At 42.4% G+C, this 24,113-nt stretch overlaps 1 protein-coding gene across 1 annotated transcript in view; it reads right to left on the reverse strand.

Annotated features, from left to right (window-relative positions):
* Window positions 1–22,982, reverse strand: part of LOC117376442 (multiple epidermal growth factor-like domains protein 9) — a 49,529-nt gene extending 26,547 nt beyond the window's left edge. Inside the window, exons 1-2 of the mRNA XM_033972925.2 lie at window positions 22,485–22,982; window positions 8,099–8,303 (exon numbers count right to left, since the gene is read on the reverse strand). Of these exons, the coding sequence (XP_033828816.1) occupies window positions 8,099–8,303; window positions 22,485–22,830 (551 nt within the window). The 5' untranslated portion in view covers window positions 22,831–22,982. The remainder of the gene's footprint in view (window positions 1–8,098; window positions 8,304–22,484) is intronic.
* Window positions 22,983–24,113: the final 1,131 nt, after the last annotated feature.

Here is a 24,113-nt window from a genome sequence, read left to right on the forward strand (position 1 = left end):
AAATTTTTGTGCAGGGGCATGGGTGACGTAGGCTTGTGGGCTGAGCATTGTCCCAGCTCATACAGCTAACAGCAGAACGCTTTGAATGGTTCTCGGGAGAGATCGCAAGAGTACTCAGACATGCATAACATATAAAACCTCTTCAGGCAGGTTTTTGATGAGGTTAAAAACATGTGTTGTAACATGGTAAAAAGCTCCAAAAAGTAGATTCTGCATAATACCCCCTCTTTAAAGGCTGCTAAGCTACTATTTTTTATCATATAGGTATTACTATGGCTATACTAGACAATAGAAGGCAAAGTTACATTGAAGTTAATGGGTTCAAATCTAAGTATACAACAGTTATTTTTAGTTTACATTTCTTACATTGATGTCCTGATTTGGCCTGATTTGAAACAGAATACCAATTGTGCAAAAATAGGTGAAACATGAGCACGCTGACTCAGGCCTGACAGATGCAGAGGATAGGGTAGACGCCAACAAAAAAAAAAAGCTAAATGATGGAGAGAAAAATTAAAGATAGCATAGTCGCAGATATGCATGACATACCAAGGTTTTTAGTAAGTCATTATGTTTTTCTGATATTGTATGAAGAATTTTCGTAGGGATGGAAATCTCAAGTCCCAAATTAGCAACAATTATAACCAAGCCATTTCCTGCTTCATTAGGCAACAATACGAGGTCAGCAGCAGTGTTTTCTAAGACTGGGTGCAACATTGTGAATTTAGAAATAAGCAGAATGTTGTTTTTGTAAATGAGACAAAAGCAATACCAAAGCTTGGCATCTGCTTTGTTAAATATAATTTATTTGTGCACAGTATGTTCTTGTATTAGTTTGCCAATTCATATTTCAGTATTTTTGTTAATTCTTCTGGATGAGTTTAAAATTGTGAACTTTGAACAGAATCCTATTATTAAAACTATTATATAAATTGTAAATTTATATAATAAACCCACAATTATATATAACCACAATTGCAATGCCTATAAGAAAAATCGCAATTAGACATTTTCCCCAAATCGTTCAGCTGTAGTTTTGATTTATTTTCATGTATTTTGACAATAAGATTATGTTCTTTAACCTCTGGCTTCACCATGGAATGTCACAAAGGAATACAACAGATTAATAACCACTACTCAATACTGCAACATTTCTCCATCATGCTGACCCAACCTTACATCAGTGCACCATATTACCTCTGCTTACTCCTCATAATATGAACATGTAATGTGCACAGAGCCGCTGACAGATGACACAGAGGCGGAAACATCTGCAGCCACAATCAATATTTCATTACACACAGTGGCGCCTTCCCATAGACCCCTACAGTACAGCACAGTACCAAAGACAGGCTTCACAGACTCACAGTGCCCAGAGGATATGACCTAAATCCACCTACTGGTAGTTATGACAGATACAAGCGGCCCTTACAGCTTTTTGTCACGTTTTGATCTGACAAATTGAGTAACTTAAGTAGTGTGTTCAGGTCCTATGACATGGTTTACAGGAGGTAAGGGAGGAGATGAGTAAATTGAATTATGGCTCTTAGGAACATTGAATAAAGATGTTAAAGATGTCATCTGGGTTAAAGGAGTTGTTTTGGCCTAGAGGAATTGGATTTGAGGTGTGTTATTGTCAATGATTTCCATGATATGATAAATATAAGGATTAACAGTAAATGATAGCTTTATAGTAATTATCTGAACTAGAAATTACAGTGTAGCCAGGTTACAAAACATTCACAGGTCCTGTCTAGGTGGATTTTAAGACATTTGAGAGTGATTCTTTTACTATTTGTATCAAAATTGTGTTTGGATTCTATACTGTTAAAAGCTACTAAAGAATAAACTCAGTACTCCTGAGTCCGATACCAATAAACGCTCTTTATTTAATAGAATAATAGAATGTAATTTTCAACATTAAATCATAGTACTTTAGTTTATATTACCATGTGGCCTTATATCTGTGCAATCCCTCAGTCATCATGGTTGGTCCCATCGAGGTCCAGGGGTGTATAATAGTCAATGTGGTCTTATCCTTGTTCTGATACAGCTCTAGATTATTCTAAAGCTATTCAGGAAAGAAGTCTGTGTAATCCCTCAGTCGTCCAGGTCTGATCCATAGTCCGTGTCACTGCTCATCTTCGGTTCAGTTTAGAACTGAAGAAGCGGCTTGGATAAGCAGCGAAACGTCCTCATTCCTACAATGTTTTGTCTAGTTGATGGATTTAACTTTGGCTTTTACTATTCAGGAAAGATTCATTTCTGTCCTGTGGATGTGACTTTAGTGTCAATACCTGCTCAAATTAGTATCTAAGTTTTAGATTTAAATTAGCATCTGATTTAGAAAATGACAAAATGAGTGACCAGTAGATTAAACCAATCACAGTTCAGCATGGTCGTTCCAGAAAAGCAGATATCTTTAGTAACATCTTGAAAACATCCATCAACGCTTCATCAATCATGATACAGGAGCAATCCCAAAATATCTACACTTAACACCATTGACGCCTGCACCTCCAGATTTGTGTACATGCGGCTGATGTCATTCACGGAAATACTGCGGCAGCTTGAATGTTACTGAATAATACATTTTAATCACATTAAAAATGATTCACAAAACCAGATTGACATTTTCAAATGTTTTTTTTAAGAGCAGCTTATTCAAACAGAGATGTCCTGACATGTAACTTGGTTCCTTAAACAAATAAGCCCTAAAGCGCACTTCCACTGTCGTCGGCATGGCAGCACCAAACACAACTCAAGTAAATATCAGATGTTCCCACGAAATACAGTAAAAGTTAATGAACACACAGCGACCAAAAACGTGTACAGCCAAAGTCCATTGGAGAGACTTACATTGAACACAACAAGCTATCACTATCTGTCAAATGCCCTAGTTGTACAGTAATATATGGTTAGTAATCTATATTTATGAAAGCTAGAGATTAGCTATTGTGAGTTATGTTTTCTAGGCGAAATGCAGTTCACAGGGTACATTTTAAACAAAAGACTTAAACAAATTTTATAACCCCATACATTTCAGAAATTGAGGTTTAGTCTACACTGTTAGGTTTTTACCTATAAAAAGGCATCAAGGATATTTGCAGAGGTCACTCTACATACAGCCTTTGAAATTTGGTACCTGTAACTATTTGAAATATGATTTGGATTTGATTGTGATTAATAGTTTATTCCTTGTCTGTCCAAAGATATCTCTTTGTAGAGAGATATCAGTCTGGTCCGATATTGGTGGACCAAGCATGCCCCTGATTTGCTAATTCACCCATCAATCATACCCATCTGAATTTGGGCATGATTCACCGATGTCTGATGACCAGACAGACTCACATAAAGTATTGGAGTATGTATTTTAACTCCTAAGAAAAGATAACAGTAGTTGTGGCGTAGCAGTACGTCAGTAAGTCATGTAATTTCTCAACATTTAATTTAAACAAATTAATAGTAGTCTATAGGTAATCTGAAACCATTACCGGTGCAGTTTTTTTTTTTTTTTTTCTTCTTCAAACCCAAAGCCACACAAGACGATTATATGCAGGTGTTCCCCTCTCCAGACCTTTTAACCACTGAAGTAAAAACACAGCACTGCAGACTCAGCTCACCATATTAATGCTTCAATATGACATACGCAAACCACTAATAACTAGCTGAACGCCTCAGATGATCCCTGTAAGACCAAGCTATGCAGACGCTGTTATGGTCTGAGGATTTTAAACCAAGATTGGCTTAGGTGGCCCCCCCTAAATCTGGATAATAGACACGAGTCTTGACCCCCGCCTTGTACCGCGACCTCAGGGATAAGTGCGAGGGGTGAAGCGTTCAAGTGAAATTAGGGGAACTTTTAATACTTAAACAGTGTGGACAATCAGTGAAGGTTTAGTGCAACAGATGGTGGTAGTTTTCTGACAACAACTTTCACAATAAAGTACAAAAGCATGTGTACTCAAGTAAAGTACAGTTAAATGGCTAGAATCAGACTACATTGCAAGTAGATCTGCTGCTGCCAAATTTGTACTACAGTATATATTAAAAAAGAAAATACTACTCAAGGTACTTTATGCAATTTCAGCAACGTTTTACATCAGCGCTGCAGTGCCTTTTTGTGTATTTGAAGGTTTAGAGAGGAGCTGAGACAGCAGTAAAACAACAGTGGATTAGGATGAAACTTGTAATAAGATGCATATAAAATTATATACATAGAGTAAATAGTAAATGAGAAAAATATAATTACATGGTTAGAATTACATTAGATTACAAGTGCAACTTTAAATATCTACTCATATACAGTAGTGTGATTTTTTTTTATGATTAGTTATTATTCATCCTTGAGTCCCTGACACTAAAGCCTCAACAATATGGAGGAGTTTTAGGAATATATTTTTGATGCAGAAAGGTCTATTACATGAAAAGCAGAATGTCTGAATATTTACTGATTAGAAGTTCAAAACCATACCAGATGCAGGACTGTATAATAACATTGTGATTTGCCATTTCAAGCTTGTGCCATCAAGAATCAAAGAAACAGCATAAGAATTATTTTGCAACCCTAATTTAAAAAAAAAAAAAATGCTTCTAGTTTTTTTTTTTTTTCATTATTATTAGTAATCATTAGCATAAAGTAGATACACATTAATAAAAAAGTAGCTACAGTCAACCAAATATATTGTACTTTCAACTAAGTATTTTCTTATCCTCTTTCCAACCACCCCATGTCCCTGTATATAAATTCTCAATGAAAAAAGCAGATCAATCACTTTTATGTCCATTCTCAAGGTGGTCTCAATGTCGTCTGTGGGCAGTGACCACGCAGGTTGGTGGAGCCTATAATGGGTCTAAAGCAGCACTAATTCACTGCAAGTCCGTCCAGGAGCTTTTTCCATAATGAATTTAAGTTAAAGGGGCAGAGACACTGTTAATCTGTGTAACTCAGGGTAATCAGCTCCATGGGGGGCTGCAGGCTGAGGCTATAGCCGGGTTAGCAACGTTAGCGGGTTAGCGAGGTTATCAGGGTCCAGACGGTCTGAGAATTACGTGTGAAAACGCTTTAGCCCTGAACAAACCCTTTTGTCTGTAAACATGAATGTATAAGGAGACTATTGAGAGTTTTTATGATGATCTTTAAAGGTGAACAGTGCAACTTTTTGGTGTGCGTGTGGAATGTCCAACAATGTGGCATTAAACTTATCTTACATTTTCTAATTTACAGAGGTGGTAATTTCTAAAACTACCTTTTATAAACATGCAATCTTACTGTGAATGGGCTTGCCCCTACAAAAATTTGAACTTTAACTGGTGGTGCCACTTGCTTATTTTCATGAAGATGGATACATTTCATGCTATACTGTGGAACATTCCAGGCTAAGCAATAACATTTTCATGTTAGATAATCTTTAAGGGATTGCACTGTACAAAGCAGCATTTTATTGTGAGCTGGTCTGTCTATAGCAGACGTCTCCAACCTGCAGCTCAGAAGCTACCAGTAGCTCTCCACCCCCTTCCAAGTAACTCTATTTGATTAATTACCCTTCTAAATGTTACTTATTCAGCACAATTAAGTATAATTCAGAAATCTCTTATATAATTCTGATGCTGAACAATGGTTTATGTTTTATAGGCATACAACTGGACCCAATCTAAAGCTACCTGTGACTCTTATATGAACTTATATTTCTTGCAATTGTTAAAATTTATAGCTACCTAGCGTTTTCGTAAAGTTAGCTCACCGACTCCTGGTCTATAGGCCTATACAAGTAAAGTAACAGTTTCCAAAAATAGGCTTCCCAGACCTTGAGCCAAGGTCTTGGTCAGGAGGGCTGTTGCATGTTTTAGTTTCATGGGTAAATTGAACCCACACACACAACCTGCACACAAGGGCTTACAATTGGTCAAGTATAGAATTTTGCACCTCAATTTGACTGTTCTATTCCAGTTTTTATTTTATTTTTACATTGAAAGGAGTAGGTTGTGTGAAAAAAAAAAAAAGAAAGAAAATCTGATATACAAATACAAACAATAAACACTGCATATTTGTGTCCTCATGAAGTAAACATGTTTAAATCAAATACCAATTTTACTAACGGCATATTTAAATGATTTATTCACCATTTTGTAAAAATAGTTGTTGGTGTTAACTTTCTGAGTTTTAATTCCTAAGTTAATTATCCAAACAGCCACCATACGACAGCTAATGGCATCTCTGCTCCACTTGTTTAAAATGTCTATATAGTTTACAATCACAAGTTGTGGTGTATGTTGCCGCTATTACTTTTGAAGAGAGAGTAACACTGAAGCCACTGACTGCAGCTGGTTACGTAAAAGCCAGAATTTGACACAATCCTCTGCAGTGAGCTCCATCTCTGCTCCTCGTGTAGGGACAGAAAGTGCAGACACTATTTTTACTGAGGATAGAAGCCCACGCAGACAAAAGCAAGGACTGCAGCTAAAGGCCCCGCGTACGACAGGTTAGAGCCATTTCACGTAAATTATAACTATCAACTACACTGGCAGGCTATGAATTTCAAATACTATTATTTTTTTCTACCTTGGTAATTGCATATTTTGAAATAGTTCCACATTTATGATTACTTGCTTCATAATTAAAATAACTGCCTTGGGCTGTAAGAGCCATATTATAGCCTAAGCAATTTGATGCTTGATTAATTATGATAGGCTGGTTACACTAAATTAAAAATTGTTATTATTCTTGAAATGGAAGTTTCTGTATCTGGAGACACAGACAATTATTTGAATTTCAAGATTGATTCCTAATCGTCAATCAGCTTGGCAAAATGTGTGGTTTGTAGCAGAGGTCAGACTTTGGAGGAAAATATATATTTTATAAAACTATAAACATTGCTTTAAACAAGAAAAAGTAATCAATTCCAATAAACCACGATGACAAAAAGAAATGTGATATATTTCCCTGTAATATTCCTCTTTTAATAAGCAAGAAAATATCATAAGCTGCAACACCGTCATGGGAACAGTAAACAAACTACACAACACTGGACACTTTACCATAAACAGAAGATCTGCTTGGGGTTGAAGGTCTACAATAGCCTATATGGCCTAAAATACAATACCAAGTAGAAACACAAATGTTGTATGATCACAAAATATCAAAATTAATACATCAGGAATACAGTAAAAGCCAAAGTTAAACCTGTCAACTGGACAAAACGTTGTAGAAGTGAAGACATTTCGCTGCTCATCCAAGCCACTTCTTCAGTTCTCGTCAGGTTGCTGGTGGACACCATGTTTACAACGTTTTGTCCAGTTGACAGATTTAAATTTGTCTTTTACTATGGATCAGACCTGAATGACAAGGGATTACACAGGCCACATCAGAAATAGTAATCAAAAGTTTAATTCAGTCAATTAACTACTTTGCATCTTGAACGAGTGATCTCACAATAGTCAGTGTTTTCTTGCAGGACTTGGCTGATCCTGTTTTGTGTCCACCTCCATTAGATTATATTAGATAAGAGTCAGTAATTCACAGCACGCGGCTCCCATCAGCTCACCAGACCGACACTGTGCTGCAGCTAAAGATAGAAGCTACTGTAAAAAGGTACAAACCCAAAGTCCCACACATTCTTTGTCACGCTCATAGAATATATGGTATAGTTTGCAGCTGTACCTAAGACCAATACAGGTCTAACATTATAAAACTATTAGGCTGAGGTTTGTTGAAGTTCACACAATCCTGAATTAACTAGATAGATGTTTAATTGATGCTTCCAAACTACACAGACGCAAATATCATTTTGTGCTACTATTTTGTCAATGTACTCATCACAGTCCCAAGCCAGAATAAATAGGAAAATTGCATAAGAGGGCATCAAAAGTACACTTATTCAAAAATCAATGATGGCTATATTTAAACTTATGATTAACCCAATAAATATCCAATTCATGACACTATTTCCACATAAAAGATCATCTGTATGTATAATGGACCTGAGCTAAATAATTATTTGCTGCAAAAGGCCCTAAATGCTTTGTGGTTCGTTAAGACATTTGTGATGTTAAGTGCAATGAGAATTATGGGACAGCTTAGAGTGAACTCTGTCCTGACCTGTCGCAGAGGTGGTTGACAGCCCCGTAGGAGTCGCAGGCGCAAGGCAGGCAGCCGCTGGTCCCGTTGGTGAAGTAGCCCTCCTCACAGTCCTCACACTGCAGCCCCGTGTAGCCCATCTCACATGAGCACTGGCCTGTTTTAGGGTCACAATCGTCAGGGTCAAGAATGCCCTCCGCCCCCGTGCTGCAGTTACACACCAACTCTGAAAAAAGAAGCAGAAGTAAATATCATATGAGCAAGTTGATTTTATTAAGTGTATATTTTGTGTGTTTTCAAGAAGTATTATCAAAGGTATTTAATATATAGTCCATATTAGTCATATTGGCCTATCAGCTATTTTGCAAATCAGCTATTGGGCTTAAATGCATAGGTCACATTATAGTTTGAGCAGACCAACTGTTTAGATAAAGAGATCTATATTAATATTTTAGTGCGAGACAACAGCACAAAATGATTACACTGATAGATATATATGGATAGATAGAAATTATTTTAATATCGGTCAGTGTAGTTTATATATTGCAGTTTCTTAACTTGGAAAACAAGGTTAATGCACTGGCATTAATGCACAAAGCAATAAGTGCCAATTGATTTGTATGTAGGCTTATAATAAACATCATAGATAATAAATCAGGGGAACAATAATTTATATTAGATAGCCACTATTCTTGGTTTCCCTACACGGCCATATTTATGTTCCCAGCTATCAAGACAAATAAAATCTAATTAATAGAAGCAAACATTTAGATTTCATGTGATCTGATTTTAGAGACCAATCTAAAGTACAGACAAATATAATAATATTTGATAGTGATATGATAGTGGTAGCCTTGAATGTTACAAATGAGTTACCTCCAGCTAGTCCCATAAGTTAAAGCAAAAACTGCTTACTTTTCTCCCAAAGATGGATGTATTTTCACAACTGATTTCCAGAATAAATAGCAGGAAATCACTGCCTGGACCTGACCTGATTATGTGCTTTGTTTGACGCTCTGTGTTACATAAGTCCAACCTCTGAAATATCTGCCCCTCTGAGTCAACACTCCAGTGATGAGACGCTAAGAGAACACATTACTGTCATTTTGAAAGTGAAAAAGAAACGCAAGTCAAAAGGCAACAAGCCATTTGACTGTCACTGTTGATGAATATTCTATATTAAATTTAATGTATCAGAACTTACTGGATTGTAAATATTAATAGGCTAAACGACACATTGAGCTGTAGGTTTACCACATGAGGACATATTTGAATCATAATATAACACAAAAACACCATTTACCAGGTTATCTTTATGAATTTTGTGATCATTTTAGCGCTGACCTCGTTGTTAAGGTCATTACTCACGAGTGCTAATATGCTGATGCTGACCTGAGTGTTTAATGTACCAGTTTAGGATTCAAACTAGAGCTACATTATTTTCTGATATATTACCTGAGCAACTAATTACAATCTGTAGGAGTAGCAAGGTAAGAATGAATAAAATGTTGGCATTTATTAAGTGAACGATAGAATATGCACAAAAATGCATATCTTTGGAACATGGTAAAAATGTGCCCTTTTCACAATCAATCACATTCGCATTTTCATTTACTCTATTTTATTTACATTATGTTAGTTTTAAGAAAAAAAACAGACATGTATTTTTACAATAACGTCAAAAATGTCCAGTTTCTGTGTGTCCTTACTGAATGGCCTTGGGGATTACAGTCATTTGTTGACCAACTGCCAGGTTGATGGTTCATTTCCTTATTGTTCACATTATGGAAAAGCTCTTGGGCAAGACTCTATATTGGTCTGTGTCACACGATGCTTTGAGATATGTGTTTGCAGTAGTAAAGGCATCTAAACATTCAACCAAGTGACTCATGGTGTTATTCACAGAGTGAGATCACCACTGATTAATGTCACTCTGTCACATACCTGAAATTGTAATTGATTTGATCATCAATATAGCACACTATGGACAGGGTAATCCAAGGACCTATACTCTAACAACAGTGAGAGCATAAGGCAATACAAAGCATATGGCGCCATTTGACTCAGAGGCCCGTCACTACTTTTCAAGTAAGGTGTCCAGGTCAGGGATCTCCTTCTCTCTAGGCCTGTCACGATAACAAATTTTGAAGGACGACATATTACCGAAGTAAATATAGAGATATGCCAGTCACACAAAAACCAAACAGCAGATTTAAACCACAAAAAACAATCCAAATCTACAATATTGATAAAAATCATGAGCTGCAAAAAAATAATAAATAGCAGAATAAAACACTTCAGTACTAAATTTGCATCTGTAATGAGTTAAAGAAGTTACTAATTCAACCTTTTATGGCTTGAATCTTATTATTTAGCCCAATAATAACCCTTACATTTAGTCCTAAGGATCCAGGGTTGTTTTCAATGGGCTCAGGTACGGCAGAGCAAAAAAATCTATAAAACTGATTAATCAAATTTTAAGTTTAAATTGATCTGTTTGGAAAAGAATAGATTTTATCTCCCCTACTTTCTTGCATTGGAAATACAAGAAGGGAGCAGAGTTCTAAGGTTGCACTCACACCAGGCCTTTTGCACCGCACTGTGCTCAAGCATGATGGTGCAGGGTTCTATGGCCTCCACTTACACCTGTACCACTGGACCACAGCCCAGAGACGTCATCACACAGCGCTGTTTGTTTATATGTCATGCTGTAGTGCTATCGCAAATCAATCAACGTGCTATTGCTAATCAATGACATCAAATTAAATGTTGTGAAAGTGTAAATCACGTCTTCTTTCCCCCACATCAGGTACAAGTTTAATGTAACCACAACACTGTTATGGGGAGTTTTATCTTATTGGCCATGGAAATCCATCTCCATTCACCTTATGAATGAGTTAAATATCATCACTTCTCAATACAATGTTGAAGTAACGTCACATTCTGTAGCTGCTTTTAGTTAAAAGGAGCCAACTGTTTACCTGCCCTACAGCTTGAATTTAAACATTATACATCCTTTTCTTTGGACAATTTTCTGTAGTTTGCAGAATATTTTTAATAGGAGGTTGAGTAAAAGAATTAAAAAAAAAAGAAAAGAAATTGAAAATCAAATCAAAGACAAAAATTGAAAATCAAATAAATTACAATGAGAGTATAATGGTCACTTAAAAAAATATGCTGTGCTATGAAAATCTAGTCATAACATTGACATTAAAGTTGTATTTTAATGAGAATAAAGTCAAAGCCAGATAAAGTCATAATTTTACAAGAATAAAGTTGTAGCCAAAAAAACACATAATTTTACCAAAAATAAAGTTGACATTTAATTTAGGGCTCTACTCTGCAGACTGCAAAAGACTGGCGCTTGGATGAGTGAAAAGCTTACATAAATGCCCATTAAGGATATCAAACTTTGAAATACTGACACTTTACACGTCCCATAAGTTTGTAAGTTAATAGACAGATCTGTACCGCAGTTTAGCTGCCACCTCTTCACTTGGCAATCAATCAAAAAGTATTGAATAAAGTAGGCTAAGTTTTCTCTCTGGAGTGACTGGACTCCTCCTTGGAAAAAGCCTGCAAAGTGAGGCGCTTCCTGGGGCTCATTGGGCAGGACACAGGCTGTGCTCCGAGCAAACATGTGGAGGAGTCTTTTTTACACTGGACAAATTACTGTTTTGAACACATCGAGATCTAGAACAACATGCTCACTCGCTTCTTAACATGCCCCGGCCTTAATGGTGCCTTGATGAAGAGTAAATTATAATGCCTAACTCAACAGTCAACATGTGTCGTAACGGTGCGGATAGGACCAAAAGATGCAGACCAGAGCAGTTTTAACAGTGTTTATTTACAGCGGTGAAAATGCAGTCTTTAAACAGGTCACAAGAGCAGGTACAGGAACCGGGGAGCGGGAGACGGGTCAGGCGGGTGCGGTGCAGGTAGAGGCGGGCAGGACAGGACCAGGACGGGGATAGAAGCAGGTGCGGTACCAGGGCAGGCGGATCAGACGAAGACCAGAGCGGGGAGCGGGTGACAAACCAGAGACCAGGACCGGACAGGAGACGAGACGAGCAGGAGACGAGACGAGCAGGAGACGAGACGAGCAGGAGACGAGACGAGCAGGAGACGAGACGAGCTGGAGACGAGACGAGCAGGAGACGAGACGAGCAGGAGACAAGACGAGCTGGAAGCGATACCGGGACTGGAACGTGGCGGCAGGAGCTGGGCGAGTAGAGGCAGGAATCTGGAGGGTGCATAAATCCAAATGAGCATTTGCAGGAAAGTACCATATAACAAAGCTTAGCAAGAAACATTCACGTTTTACACGCGGACGGTCTGGCACCGAGTGTAGACTGCCAAGCCTTCTTGTACTCAGCAGCAGGTGGTGGTGATTAGGCTGATGCACCCCAGGTGTGCACGGGAGGAGTCAGGCACTCCACCCAGCTCCAGACACACAGGTAGGGGAGGGGGAGAGAGCACGGGAGGACAGGGAAAACTGACATCATGACAGTACCCCCCCCCTAAGGTCCACCTCCTGGTGGACCCCCAGGCTTGTCAGGATGAGCGCGGTGGAAGTCTCTCACCATGTCGGGGTCCAGAATGCGTGCCCTGGGCACCCAGGATCGCTCCTCCGGACCGTAACCCTCCCAATCGACGAGGTACTGGAGGCCCCTACCACGGCGACGAACGTCAATCAGGCGGCGGACGGTGAACGCCGGGTGGCCGTCAATGACTCGGGCGGGCGGTGGGGGATCGGCCGGAGGGCACAGGTCGCTGGTCCGGACTGGTTTAACCTGGGAGACGTGAAAGGTCGGATGAATCCGGAGAGACGGGGGTAACTGGAGGCGCACCGCCGATGGATTTATGATCCTCATGATCTTAAACGGTCCCAGGAATCGGGGGGACAGCTTACGGGAGTCCGTCTTCAGCGGGACCGTCTTGGCGGAGAGCCAAACCATCTGGCCAGGTTGGTATACGGGCGCCGGGACACGGTGGCGATCGGCCGTCGCCTTAGTGCGCGCTCCAGCCCGAAGAAGGGCCGCCCTGGCCTTCTTCCAGATCCGGCGACAGCGCTGGAGATGGCGCTGAACAGACGGGACGGCGAGGTCCCTCTCCTCCGTGGGAAAGAGAGGGGGTTGATATCCCAGCGATGCCTCGAAGGGAGACATACCAGTGGCGGAACTCACGAGGGAGTTGTGAGCGTACTCTATCCAGGGCAGGTGAGTACTCCAGGTCGCGGGGTTGGCGGAGGCTGTGCACCGTAGGGCCGACTCCAGGTCTTGGTTGGCCCGCTCCGTCTGCCCATTAGATTGTGGATGGAACCCGGACGTGAGGCTAACCGTGGCCCCCAAACTGTTGCAGAAAGACCGCCATACCTGAGAGGTGAATTGGGTCCCTCTGTCGGACACGATGTCCACCGGGATGCCGTGGAGTCGGAAGACATGACTGGTCAGTTGGTCGGCAGTTTCTTTGGCTGTGGGGAGCTTAGGCAGGGCAACGAAATGGGCGGCCTTGGAGAAGCGGTCCACAATGGTGAGAACCACCGTGTTCCCCTGGGAAGGGGGAAGGCCCGTCACGAAGTCCAAGGCGATGTGGGACCAAGGGCGACGAGGAACTGGGAGAGGATGCAAGAGACCAGAAGGGGGTGAGTGGGAGGCCTTGGCCCGAGCACATACCTGGCAGGCGGCGACATAAGCCCGGGTGTCTGTGTCCATCGTGGGCCACCAGAAGCGTCTCCTGAGGAGGGAGAGAGAGCGACCGGCACCAGGATGGCAGGCGAAACGGGAGGCATGGACCCACTGGAGCACCTGAGACCGGACAGAATCGGGAACAAACAGTTTATCTGGAGGGCCGTTACCTGGGTCGGGGTCGTTGGTCTGGGCCTCTCGGACGGTGTCCTCGATATCCCAATGGACCGCGGCCACCACACACGAGGAGGGGATAATTGTTTCTGCGGTGACCGGGCTATCCTCCAGGGCGAACTGGCGGGAGAGGGCATCTGGTTTGACGTTCCGAGATCCGGGGCGGTAGGTGAGGAGAAAGTTGAAGCGGCTGAAGAAGAGGGACCAACGAGCTTGACGGGGATTGAGGCGCCTGGCGGACTGGATGTACTCCAAGTTTTTATGGTCGGTCCAGACGATGAATGGTTGCTCCGCCCCTTCGAGCCAGTGGCGCCACTCCTCCAAGGCCAGCTTTACGGCAAGGAGCTCCCGATCCCCCACGTCATAATTGACCTCGGCCGAGGACAATCGCCGGGAAAAGAAGGCGCAGGGACAGAGGCGGTTGTGGGGGTCGAACCTCTGCGAAAGCACGGCCCCCACTCCCGAGTCGGAGGCGTCGACCTCCACGATGAATTGCCGTGAAGGGTCGGGCTGGTGCAGGATGGGAGCGGAGGTAAATAGTCTCTTAAGCTTCTCGAAGGCTGTCTGCGCCTCAGGAGACCAGGCAAACTGCAAGGCAGGAGAGGTGAGTTTAGTTAAGGGCGAGATAACCCTACTAAAATCCCGGATGAAACGTCTATAAAAATTGGCAAAGCCGATAAATCTCTGGAGCTGTCTCCGGCTGGTAGGAACGGGCCACTCAGTGACAGCCTGGATCTTTTCAGGATCAGCTCTTACTTGGCCCCGCCCCACAATGAAGCCCAAAAAGCTGACCTCCTCTGCGTGAAACTCGCATTTCTCAGCTTTCACGAACAGTTTATTCTCGAGGAGGCGCTGGAGAACCTGGCGAACGTGCTGGTGATGCTCCTGGGGGGACCGCGAGAAAATCAAGATGTCATCCAAGTAAACAAAGACGAATCGGTTAAGGAAATCACGGAGCACATCGTTGATGAGGGCTTGGAATACGGCAGGGGCGTTGGTGAGACCGAAGGGCATAACCAAGTATTCGAAATGTCCCAGGGGTGTCTTGAAGGCCGTCTTCCATTCGTCTCCCTCCCTGATGCGCACCAGGTGGTACGCATTCCGCAAATCCAACTTGGAGAAGATGGTCGCACCGTGGAGGGGCGTAAATGCCGAGTCCAGTAAGGGAAGCGGGTATTTATTCTTTACAGTTATATTGTTCAGACCCCGGTAATCAATGCAAGGCCGCAGGGATTTGTCCTTCTTAGCCACAAAGAAGAACCCCGCTCCCACGGGTGAAGTGGACGGGCGGATGATTCCGGCAGCCAGGGACCCACGGATATAGTCCTCCATTGACTCGCGTTCAGGTTTAGACAGGTTATATAGCCTGCTAGATGGTAGTGGGGCACCCGGCAGGAGGTCAATGGCGCAGTCATATGGGCGGTGGGGCGGTAAAGAGAGGGCCTTGCTCTTGCTAAAAACCTCCCCCAGGTCGTGATATTCAGCAGGCACCGAGGACAGATTGGGGGTGTCTGGGGACGGATCAGCGACAGGAACGGACCTCCCGGCCGGAGGGAGGGCGGACCGAAGGCACTTGGCGTGGCAATCGGGACTCCAGCCCGAAACTCCGCCCCTGGCCCAATCGAAAACAGGGTTGTGGGCGCGTAGCCAGGGGTAACCAAGGACCAGAGGAGAAGCGGAGGAGGACAGGACATGAAACTGACGGTTCTCTTGGTGGTTGCCGGACAGAATCACGGTGACAGGTTCTGTGATGTGAGTGATGTGCCCCAGAAAACGTCCATTGAGCCCCTGGGCATTTAAGGGGCGTTCGAGGGGCTCCAGGTAGACCCCGAGCTGCTCCGCGACTTGGGCATCAATAAAGTCCCTCTCAGCCCCGGAGTCGATAAGGGCGGAAACGCATAAGGTCTCTGTGCGAACGCACAGGGTGGCGCTGAGCCGCAGTCTATTAGAAGAGTCCAGGATGTGTTGCTCGCCCACCAGTACTCCCAGCGCTACTGGTGGGCCCCCCCTTTTGGCCGAACTGGGCAAGTGACCACATAATGTCCGCGCTCACCGCAGTAGAGGCAAGCCCCGGCCAGACGACGCCTCCGTTGACGCTCCTCGGCCGACACAAGGGTCCTGTTGAGTTGCATGGGCTCATCCGGCGGGGGCGGGGCAGCGCGTGGCTCCGGCGGGGCCGGTGACCGGCGTCTCTCTCGGCGACGAGCCCGTAGGCGGTTGTCTATACGGTGAGTGAGGGAGATGAGGGTCCGCAGGTCGGGGGGTTCGTCCCGGGAAACCAATTCATCTTTCAAAGTCTCGTTCAGGCCCCGCACAAACACAGCCCGCAGCGCGCTGTCCGTCCAGTCCAGCTCCGCCGCATGTGTCCAGAATTCAATGGAATAATCCGCTACCGTCCTGGAGCCCTGGCTGAGAGTCAATAACCGGGAGGCAGCATTGTCCTGGTAGTGCGGGTGGTCAAACACCAGCTTAAACGTGGACACAAATTCATTAAAATCCAGGCTATCCACAGACGTCTTCATTAGGCGCGCCTCTGCCCACTGGAGAGCTCTGCCCCGGAGTAATCCACATATATATCGGATCTTGGTGGCCCCCGAGCTGAAACGAGAAGGGCATTGCTGGAACATGAACTCGCACTGGAACAGGAATCCGCGACAGAGGTGAGGTTGTCCAGCATACGGCTCCGGATCCGTGCCTCTCGGCTCCGGGAGGCATGGTGGCGCTCCAGCTGCAGCAGGCGGGGTGACGAGGAGCGCGGCCACCTGGTGGTTAAGCTGTGCCACCTGCTGGGACAATGTCTGATTTAGCTCCAATAGAGTTCGAATGGATTGTTCGTGCTGACCCAGCACCGCCTCGGGGTGAGAGTGCGTGAGGCGGCGCGTCTGGTCCGGATCTGAGCCTGCTTGGTCCATAGTGGCCAGACCGTTCTGTCGTAACGGTGCGGATAGGACCAAAAGATGCAGACCAGAGCAGTTTTAACAGTGTTTATTTACAGCGGTGAAAATGCAGTCTTTAAACAGGTCACAAGAGCAGGTACAGGAACCGGGGAGCGGGAGACGGGTCAGGCGGGTGCGGTGCAGGTAGAGGCGGGCAGGACAGGACCAGGACGGGGATAGAAGCAGGTGCGGTACCAGGGCAGGCGGATCAGACGAAGACCAGAGCGGGGAGCGGGTGACAAACCAGAGACCAGGACCGGACAGGAGACGAGACGAGCAGGAGACGAGACGAGCAGGAGACGAGACGAGCAGGAGACGAGACGAGCAGGAGACGAGACGAGCTGGAGACGAGACGAGCAGGAGACGAGACGAGCAGGAGACAAGACGAGCTGGAAGCGATACCGGGACTGGAACGTGGCGGCAGGAGCTGGGCGAGTAGAGGCAGGAATCTGGAGGGTGCATAAATCCAAATGAGCATTTGCAGGAAAGTACCATATAACAAAGCTTAGCAAGAAACATTCACGTTTTACACGCGGACGGTCTGGCACCGAGTGTAGACTGCCAAGCCTTCTTGTACTCAGCAGCAGGTGGTGGTGATTAGGCTGATGCACCCCAGGTGTGCACGGGAGGAGTCAGGCACTCCACCCAGCTCCAGACACACAGGTAGGGGAGGGGGAGAGAGCACGGGAGGACAGGGAAAACTGACATCATGACAACATGTCAGCTATGTACTGTTTTAGAAAGGGCAAAAATATTATATTTTGTAACTAATTTCCAAAAACATTAATCTCTTCGATTTGTTTTCATATATTGGTGCTATTATTTGCCAGTAAGTAAAGCAATTCCTCAATTCCTGCAACTCTCAATCATTCAGTTAGAGCATCCTGTCCATTTAGAGTTTGTACTCAGCTGCCCCCAAAGGATTTTTCTGAGCCAAAGCAACAAGCGGGAATTAATTTTTTTTCCACTTTTTAGGTTAGGTTTATTTTTACCGTCTTAAAACGTGAAAAACGGAACAGCTTGTTTTAAATTGTGTGCAGCAATCCAAATGTTTTCGTCACTTTCCAATACATCCCTAGTATACCACGATGAGTTTATAAGTGTGTTTTTACAGCATTTTCAAAGTTTTATAATAGCTGTAATAAGACATAACTGATTTTACCCATAATGAATGAATGAATGAATGAATATTGTTTATTTGAGCATTATAAAAAAACAAACAAAAACAAAACAGTGTACACCCAGATCCCAAGTTTGTGCTCAAAAGGAGTAAGCCGAAGTAAAATACTTGTGTGCGCTTACCCCCCATATTTAACTAAATAACACCATTTAGATTACATTGCAGTGGCAAACCTTCACCAAACCTTCACCATCTGTGCGTGTGTATGTGTGTGTGTATGTATGAATCCAGATAGTTGAGAGAAGTAGCTGTACTTAATTTTGCTCAAGAATTTATACACAGAGAAAAAAAAGGCTTCAGCCATCCTGCACTGGACAAAGCAGGATTTGTCATTGGGACTCACAGTTAAGTGAAACCGGAGGCTTTAATGCCAGAGACCTGCAGCAGAGAGTCCATGTATTATTAATGTAACTGAGGTGTGGAGTGGCTAAAATGGCCTGTGCATTTGAACCCGAATAGGCTTGTCGTTTTCCCTTTATGCAACTAAAGAAAGGGGTTGTGCGGTTATGCAAGGCTGTGTTCTCTGCTGCCCAGTCAGGCTTTCTGCTCCCATCACAACCACTAGAAAACTGTCCTCTTCTATTGGGATGACAAAAAGTTGTGAGTGTGTAGTTCACAGTGACAGCAAGGTAGGAGACAGGGGCACTAAAGTGTTTTGTGAGGGTCAGGTTTGATGCAGATTGGAGTGGACCAGTAATCAGGGAGGAGAGAGAGAGGGAAGGATATGGCCACCACTGCAGGAATTGTGTCGACATTTACATATCACATAGTTTAATAATTTAAATAAGAATTTCTCAATGTAACTTTTCTGGAGGAGGGTATTCCAATTGCTTGATTGAATAAATGCAAGATGAATGAGTTTAGCACTGTTATTGCCAATTACAGGTGTTTTTATTTCTCAAAAATAACTTGAAAAAAATCCATTGACACTGTGAGTGTGGGGTCATTTCTCCAAAGATTTGACCTGTAACTTTGATGTTACAGGTCAAATTTCAGCAATGTATGAAAATATGTCAATTTTTATGCAAATTTAAACTGTAGGAAGATACATTTTTAAATATAAATCATCAGAAAGTTCATAGGAAACCATAAAAAGAATGCAGAATGTGAATTTACCCAATATTTTACAGTACAACTTGGTCATTACAGTAGAGAACTGTAGGATCAGACTTTGATTTTAAGCCGATTTAAAACTTTATTCAAAAATCCACAGCAGGTCTACCAAGAGATTATAATTCCTAAAAAGAACAAACATTTCAAACAAAGTGAGTCTCATTAACTTTTACTATTCTTTTACAGTAATTCCTCATATACAATCTTAAGAATCCTTGATAGTATAAATCTGCTTCTAAGAATAGAAAGAGCCACAAGACATCACAGATCTGATTATTGACAACAGAAAATCCCTGAGCCATGTGTAATAATGTCTAGTATCTCTCAGACAGAGTATATTTGGATCAGGGTGCGGCTGGGTGACGCCTTTGTTGATGTGATATTATCAGGTGAGTGGCCATTGTGAAGCAACAAAGAGAGGTGCTGCTCTGGTTTGCAAATAGTAAATCCCTATAGAACCCGGGGCCACCTCTGACCTGCCTTTTGATAAAGTAGATTTAGCAGGAAAAGTACAGCAGTGTAAATAAATCTGGTGTGGCACATTGTCAAGCAAAGGTTAATTATTTTATACAAAGATGGAGCAGTTGGTGTGTTTAAAATTGTTGAGTACAAAAATATTTAGGTTTCCAAGTGACAAATCTGTTTTAAGGGATTAATTCAGGACTGAACCAGAACGGAGGACTAAGAGTGCTCACCACAGATAGCATAAAGAAGTAGACTAAGGGAGTGTGACGTCACCCATAGCGTTCAGTCAAATGAAGCTCATCCTCGCAGTTATAGGGCGAATTTGAAGCCAAGATCCATATTAGGAATTCCGACTGAGTATCATTTTAACAAATGTCAATCTAGAGCTGCTGAAGATAGCTGCTGCTAGCTGTTGAAGATAACGCCCCTTCCCGCCCACGCCGCTGGTTTGGCAGGAGGTGGGCACTTAGCAATGTTGCCAATCAAACCTGTTGCTAATACTAGCAGGAGTGACCTCTGGAAAAGAAGGCAGCTGATTTTTATTAATGCTCTTGAGTTACGGACACAATAGCGAAATAAAAATACCAGGATCATGTATAGTGGGTCGAGACGAACATCCTAAGACCAAAATGTCGAGTCTGACAGCACCAGTTATGGAAAGAGAAGTGACAGCTTTCTAATGTAAAGTGAATTGGAGTCGATGGAGCCAGAAGCGCGCCTATGATCACTTCCTATTTGGAAAGCTGTGGCTAGCAGGTTAGTTATATCCATTTACGTATAGAGTCTATGATGCTCACACAACATATTCTAAACAAAACTGGAATCAATTCAGTAACTACACCTGAACTAGACTAGAGAAAAAAAAACAAAACAGTAAGTCTACATCAGGACTAAACTGGGATCAAACATGGACCAAACCAGGACAAGTATGAACACGCACTTAGAATATGCAAAATTTTGATAAAGTGTATTTGGGGAAACATGTTTAGCTATTCATACTGCATAAATAATAAGTGAGTCATTTCTGATTACAACCAGAACAAATTACAAAAGGAATGCAAATTGGAAAAAATAAAAATAAACAAAAAGGGATAGAACCACTAAATCATGTGTTTATTTATTTTTATTTTCACTCTCCAAAATAAACAACGCAAATTTTATGCGATTTGCAGTTTGACAAAACAAGATGTCTTTCAAGATGATGACAGACCAAATCTGAAACTGAAGGCGCCATTTTGCATCCTATGGTGATAGAAGATAATCAAAGACGGACCATTCAACAAACCCACTCCGTGTATGTAAATTTTAGGTGCTATATAGAACAATAGAAAGTCAAGTGGTCAGATGTCCCAAAGTAAAACACGTTTCAAACTGACAGAAACTTCCTTATAAAACCTTTAACATAATTGATATTGGCATTGATAGGTATAATTGCGAATGAAGCCGAACCTAAGCACACCGTGTGCAGACATCTAAACAAAATCATATGAAGGGTTTCTTTTCTTTCAGTTGTAATTTAATTCCATCAGTTCATACAGTGAAATAATATGAAAGTTTACTCCAATATATTGCATCCAATAGTAAAAAATCTGTGTGGTTACAAATATAATTCATTGTATTGTAGTGCCTGTAAATAGTCACCGTAAGCCAATTTCATGCATCCACCGACCCCAAACTACAGTCTTAGTTCAGCACTTTAAATTTTAGCCAAAATAGCCAACATATTTCCACCAAATTAGTGAGGTGTAACCATTCGTTTATGGCGACAGTGAAACAAAAAAAACAAAAAAAATCAGCCATTTTGGTTTACATTTGGCTGCTATTAGTGCTGACTGGAAGGTAGGCGAACAAAGCATCTATAAAGAAAATGGATAGTGGCTTGGACCTCCTGTTGTGAGGATAGAAACGCAGGTATGAGCAAATAAGGGTGCTATACCAATTGGATTTTGATGCTAAAAGGTCATGTTTAAATGTTTCATGGGCCAGATCAATAAAACGGAGGAATCAATACAGAATGTATGTTTAGGGAAAAAGCGCTTATATTTCGGAAAAAATACAATTGAATAGTGATTTCATGTGTCACTGAGTGGAAATGCATTTGAGTTTCGGGAAGAAAATAGTAAGGGATTTTTCTTTTTATTTAAATGGATGTTGTAAGGCAAAAATATACATTCTTTTTTGTCTAGGAATCTCTCAGGAGAACATCACTTGCACAAGGAGGCTGTGAGGATGCAAGAGGTGTGAGAGGAGGGGTTTTATCGTGTCATTTCTCATTCATGCCCTGCTCTCTCTTCCTTGGCCATTTTGGATTGGATGGCCTTGTGTCTTTATTGATGCCTTGCAAACAACAATAAGGGAGGCACGCAGCGAAGATGGAAACGTTGCTCTTTTATTTTCCTTCAAAACATGTCCCTGAAAATATACTGACACTCAGCGACCAGTATCCGTGCGAAGGAGGATGGATACAAGTGCCCATCAAACAAAAACAGGATCAGCCTTACACCCACTCATGCACAACCCCCCTCCCCTTTAGCCAGCCGATCTAATATATGTGGCATCCTATAATAAAGGGCTAGTGTGGAGTGCAATATATAGGCCACACTTCACGAAACCGCAGGGGACAAATTACCGCGTGATTTGCCTGCAATTGTATTAAGATTTTTTTGTCCCTAAAAAGCAACGTGATACCTATTGTTGCATGGTGGTTAATTCTGCGCCAAAATGCACAACCATGCCTATTAAATCAGCTTGTCAGACATCTTTAACCAAAACAACCACGCAAATGATACTGTTATGGATGCATATATGGCAGGAAAAACGAAAGTGCCTCCACCAATTCGCGCACTCACCTTGGCTACTGTCTACAGCGGCTATGGGGCCAGTGCTATCCGCGGACCAGGCATCATTGGCGGAGCGCTGGGAGACCATAGACGACACCATGGTCTGCAGCGCTTTCTCTGGAGCGAAAAGAGTGGTTTGAGCATCCGTGGATCGCCTTTGCACGCTAGATGTTTGGTCAGCGACGCCAGAAAGAATCCCAATCCGTGGAGGTGAAGAAGAAGAAGAAGTGGCGATTGTAGTAGACGCATCGTATTGATTGATGCGAGGAGGTGCTGCTTCGGAAAATCCGCTATATACATATAAAATAACTAGCAAAGCAGCAGATATGTACATTATTAAGGGGGTTCGCCTCATGTTCGGCCTTCAGCTCTCCATGTACGCCGTAGTATCGGTCCTTCTCAGACCTTTCCCTGAATTAACGCCACCATTGATGTTCCCCCGGCGGCTGGCTGCTGTTTGTTGCCCTATGAACCGCAAGCAACACTTCACCTGCTGCCTGCTGCACAACCAAACCTGTGCAGAGGAGGGGCAGGGTCTGGGGCGGAGAAGAGCCAATCATAGCCGCGCAGGGAATTCCCAAGACGCGCATGGATTGGCTGTGCGCTTCGTCGTTAATCATGCTACAGCTCCACTAGCCTATATATGACATTGTAGGCCAAATGATCAGGCAGAGAAGAAAATGGGGACACAGAATGTATTTCATTCATAATTTTGGACACGAAATGTTATCTGGAGCCGTGATTTGAAGGCTAAACGTCATTCTGTTCTGCGCAATCCATTCTCAGTAGGAGCCTTAAATGTGATTTAATTAGGCTGTAAACGATTGATAAATTATGAATAAGCAGTGTTGGGTGCCTCTGAGATGGCTATGGATGTATATTTCTGTGTAAGCCCAAATAAAAATGTCTTATACAAATCTGCCTTATACAATGTAATTATATTGATAATGATATAACAAACAAGAAATGCATTTTATAGGCATCTATTACATGATACAATAATATGCTACAAATCTGAACTAGAATGTAAACAAAAAGAGGAACTGATTTCTGCTGTGAAATTTTCAATATTAATGTAGGTTCCTTAAAATAGACCTACTAAAGCTTATACATACAGAATATACAAGTGCCTACCTCATGTTGATGGTCTAAACAATGAGAACTCTTGGCCTATTTATTTTAAGGGATTTAAACATTGTATTCATCAGTTCAATTGAGGCAATGAATAATTTACTTGGTGTATTACTTATTTTTTTTATCCTTTATAAAGTATGATTATGATAGATAGGCTATTGTTTGCATGAAAAGTCTGTCGCTTTATCCTATAATCTATATATTCAAAGCAGATAATGACTTATACATTTTAAAATGCTCTGAGAAATTGTTCTGCTTTTTTTTTTTTGTGTGTGTGATTGTTTGGGGATGTGGTTTTGGACATGTCCTCGAAAGGGAACAACACAAAGTTACAATAATATACGTGCACAGATAATTGCAAAAAATAACACACAAAACCAACAAAGCAACAACACAGCTATTTTTGACAGGTGGAAAGCATATGAGTTTTGAGAAATCCATGACATAATTTACATGTACAAAGTGCCCTCCAATACAATATTAAACTGTTTTTTGTTTGTTTTT

This window comes from Periophthalmus magnuspinnatus, chromosome 9, assembly GCF_009829125.3.
Source record: "Periophthalmus magnuspinnatus isolate fPerMag1 chromosome 9, fPerMag1.2.pri, whole genome shotgun sequence".
Lineage (NCBI taxonomy): Eukaryota > Metazoa > Chordata > Actinopteri > Gobiiformes > Gobiidae > Periophthalmus > Periophthalmus magnuspinnatus.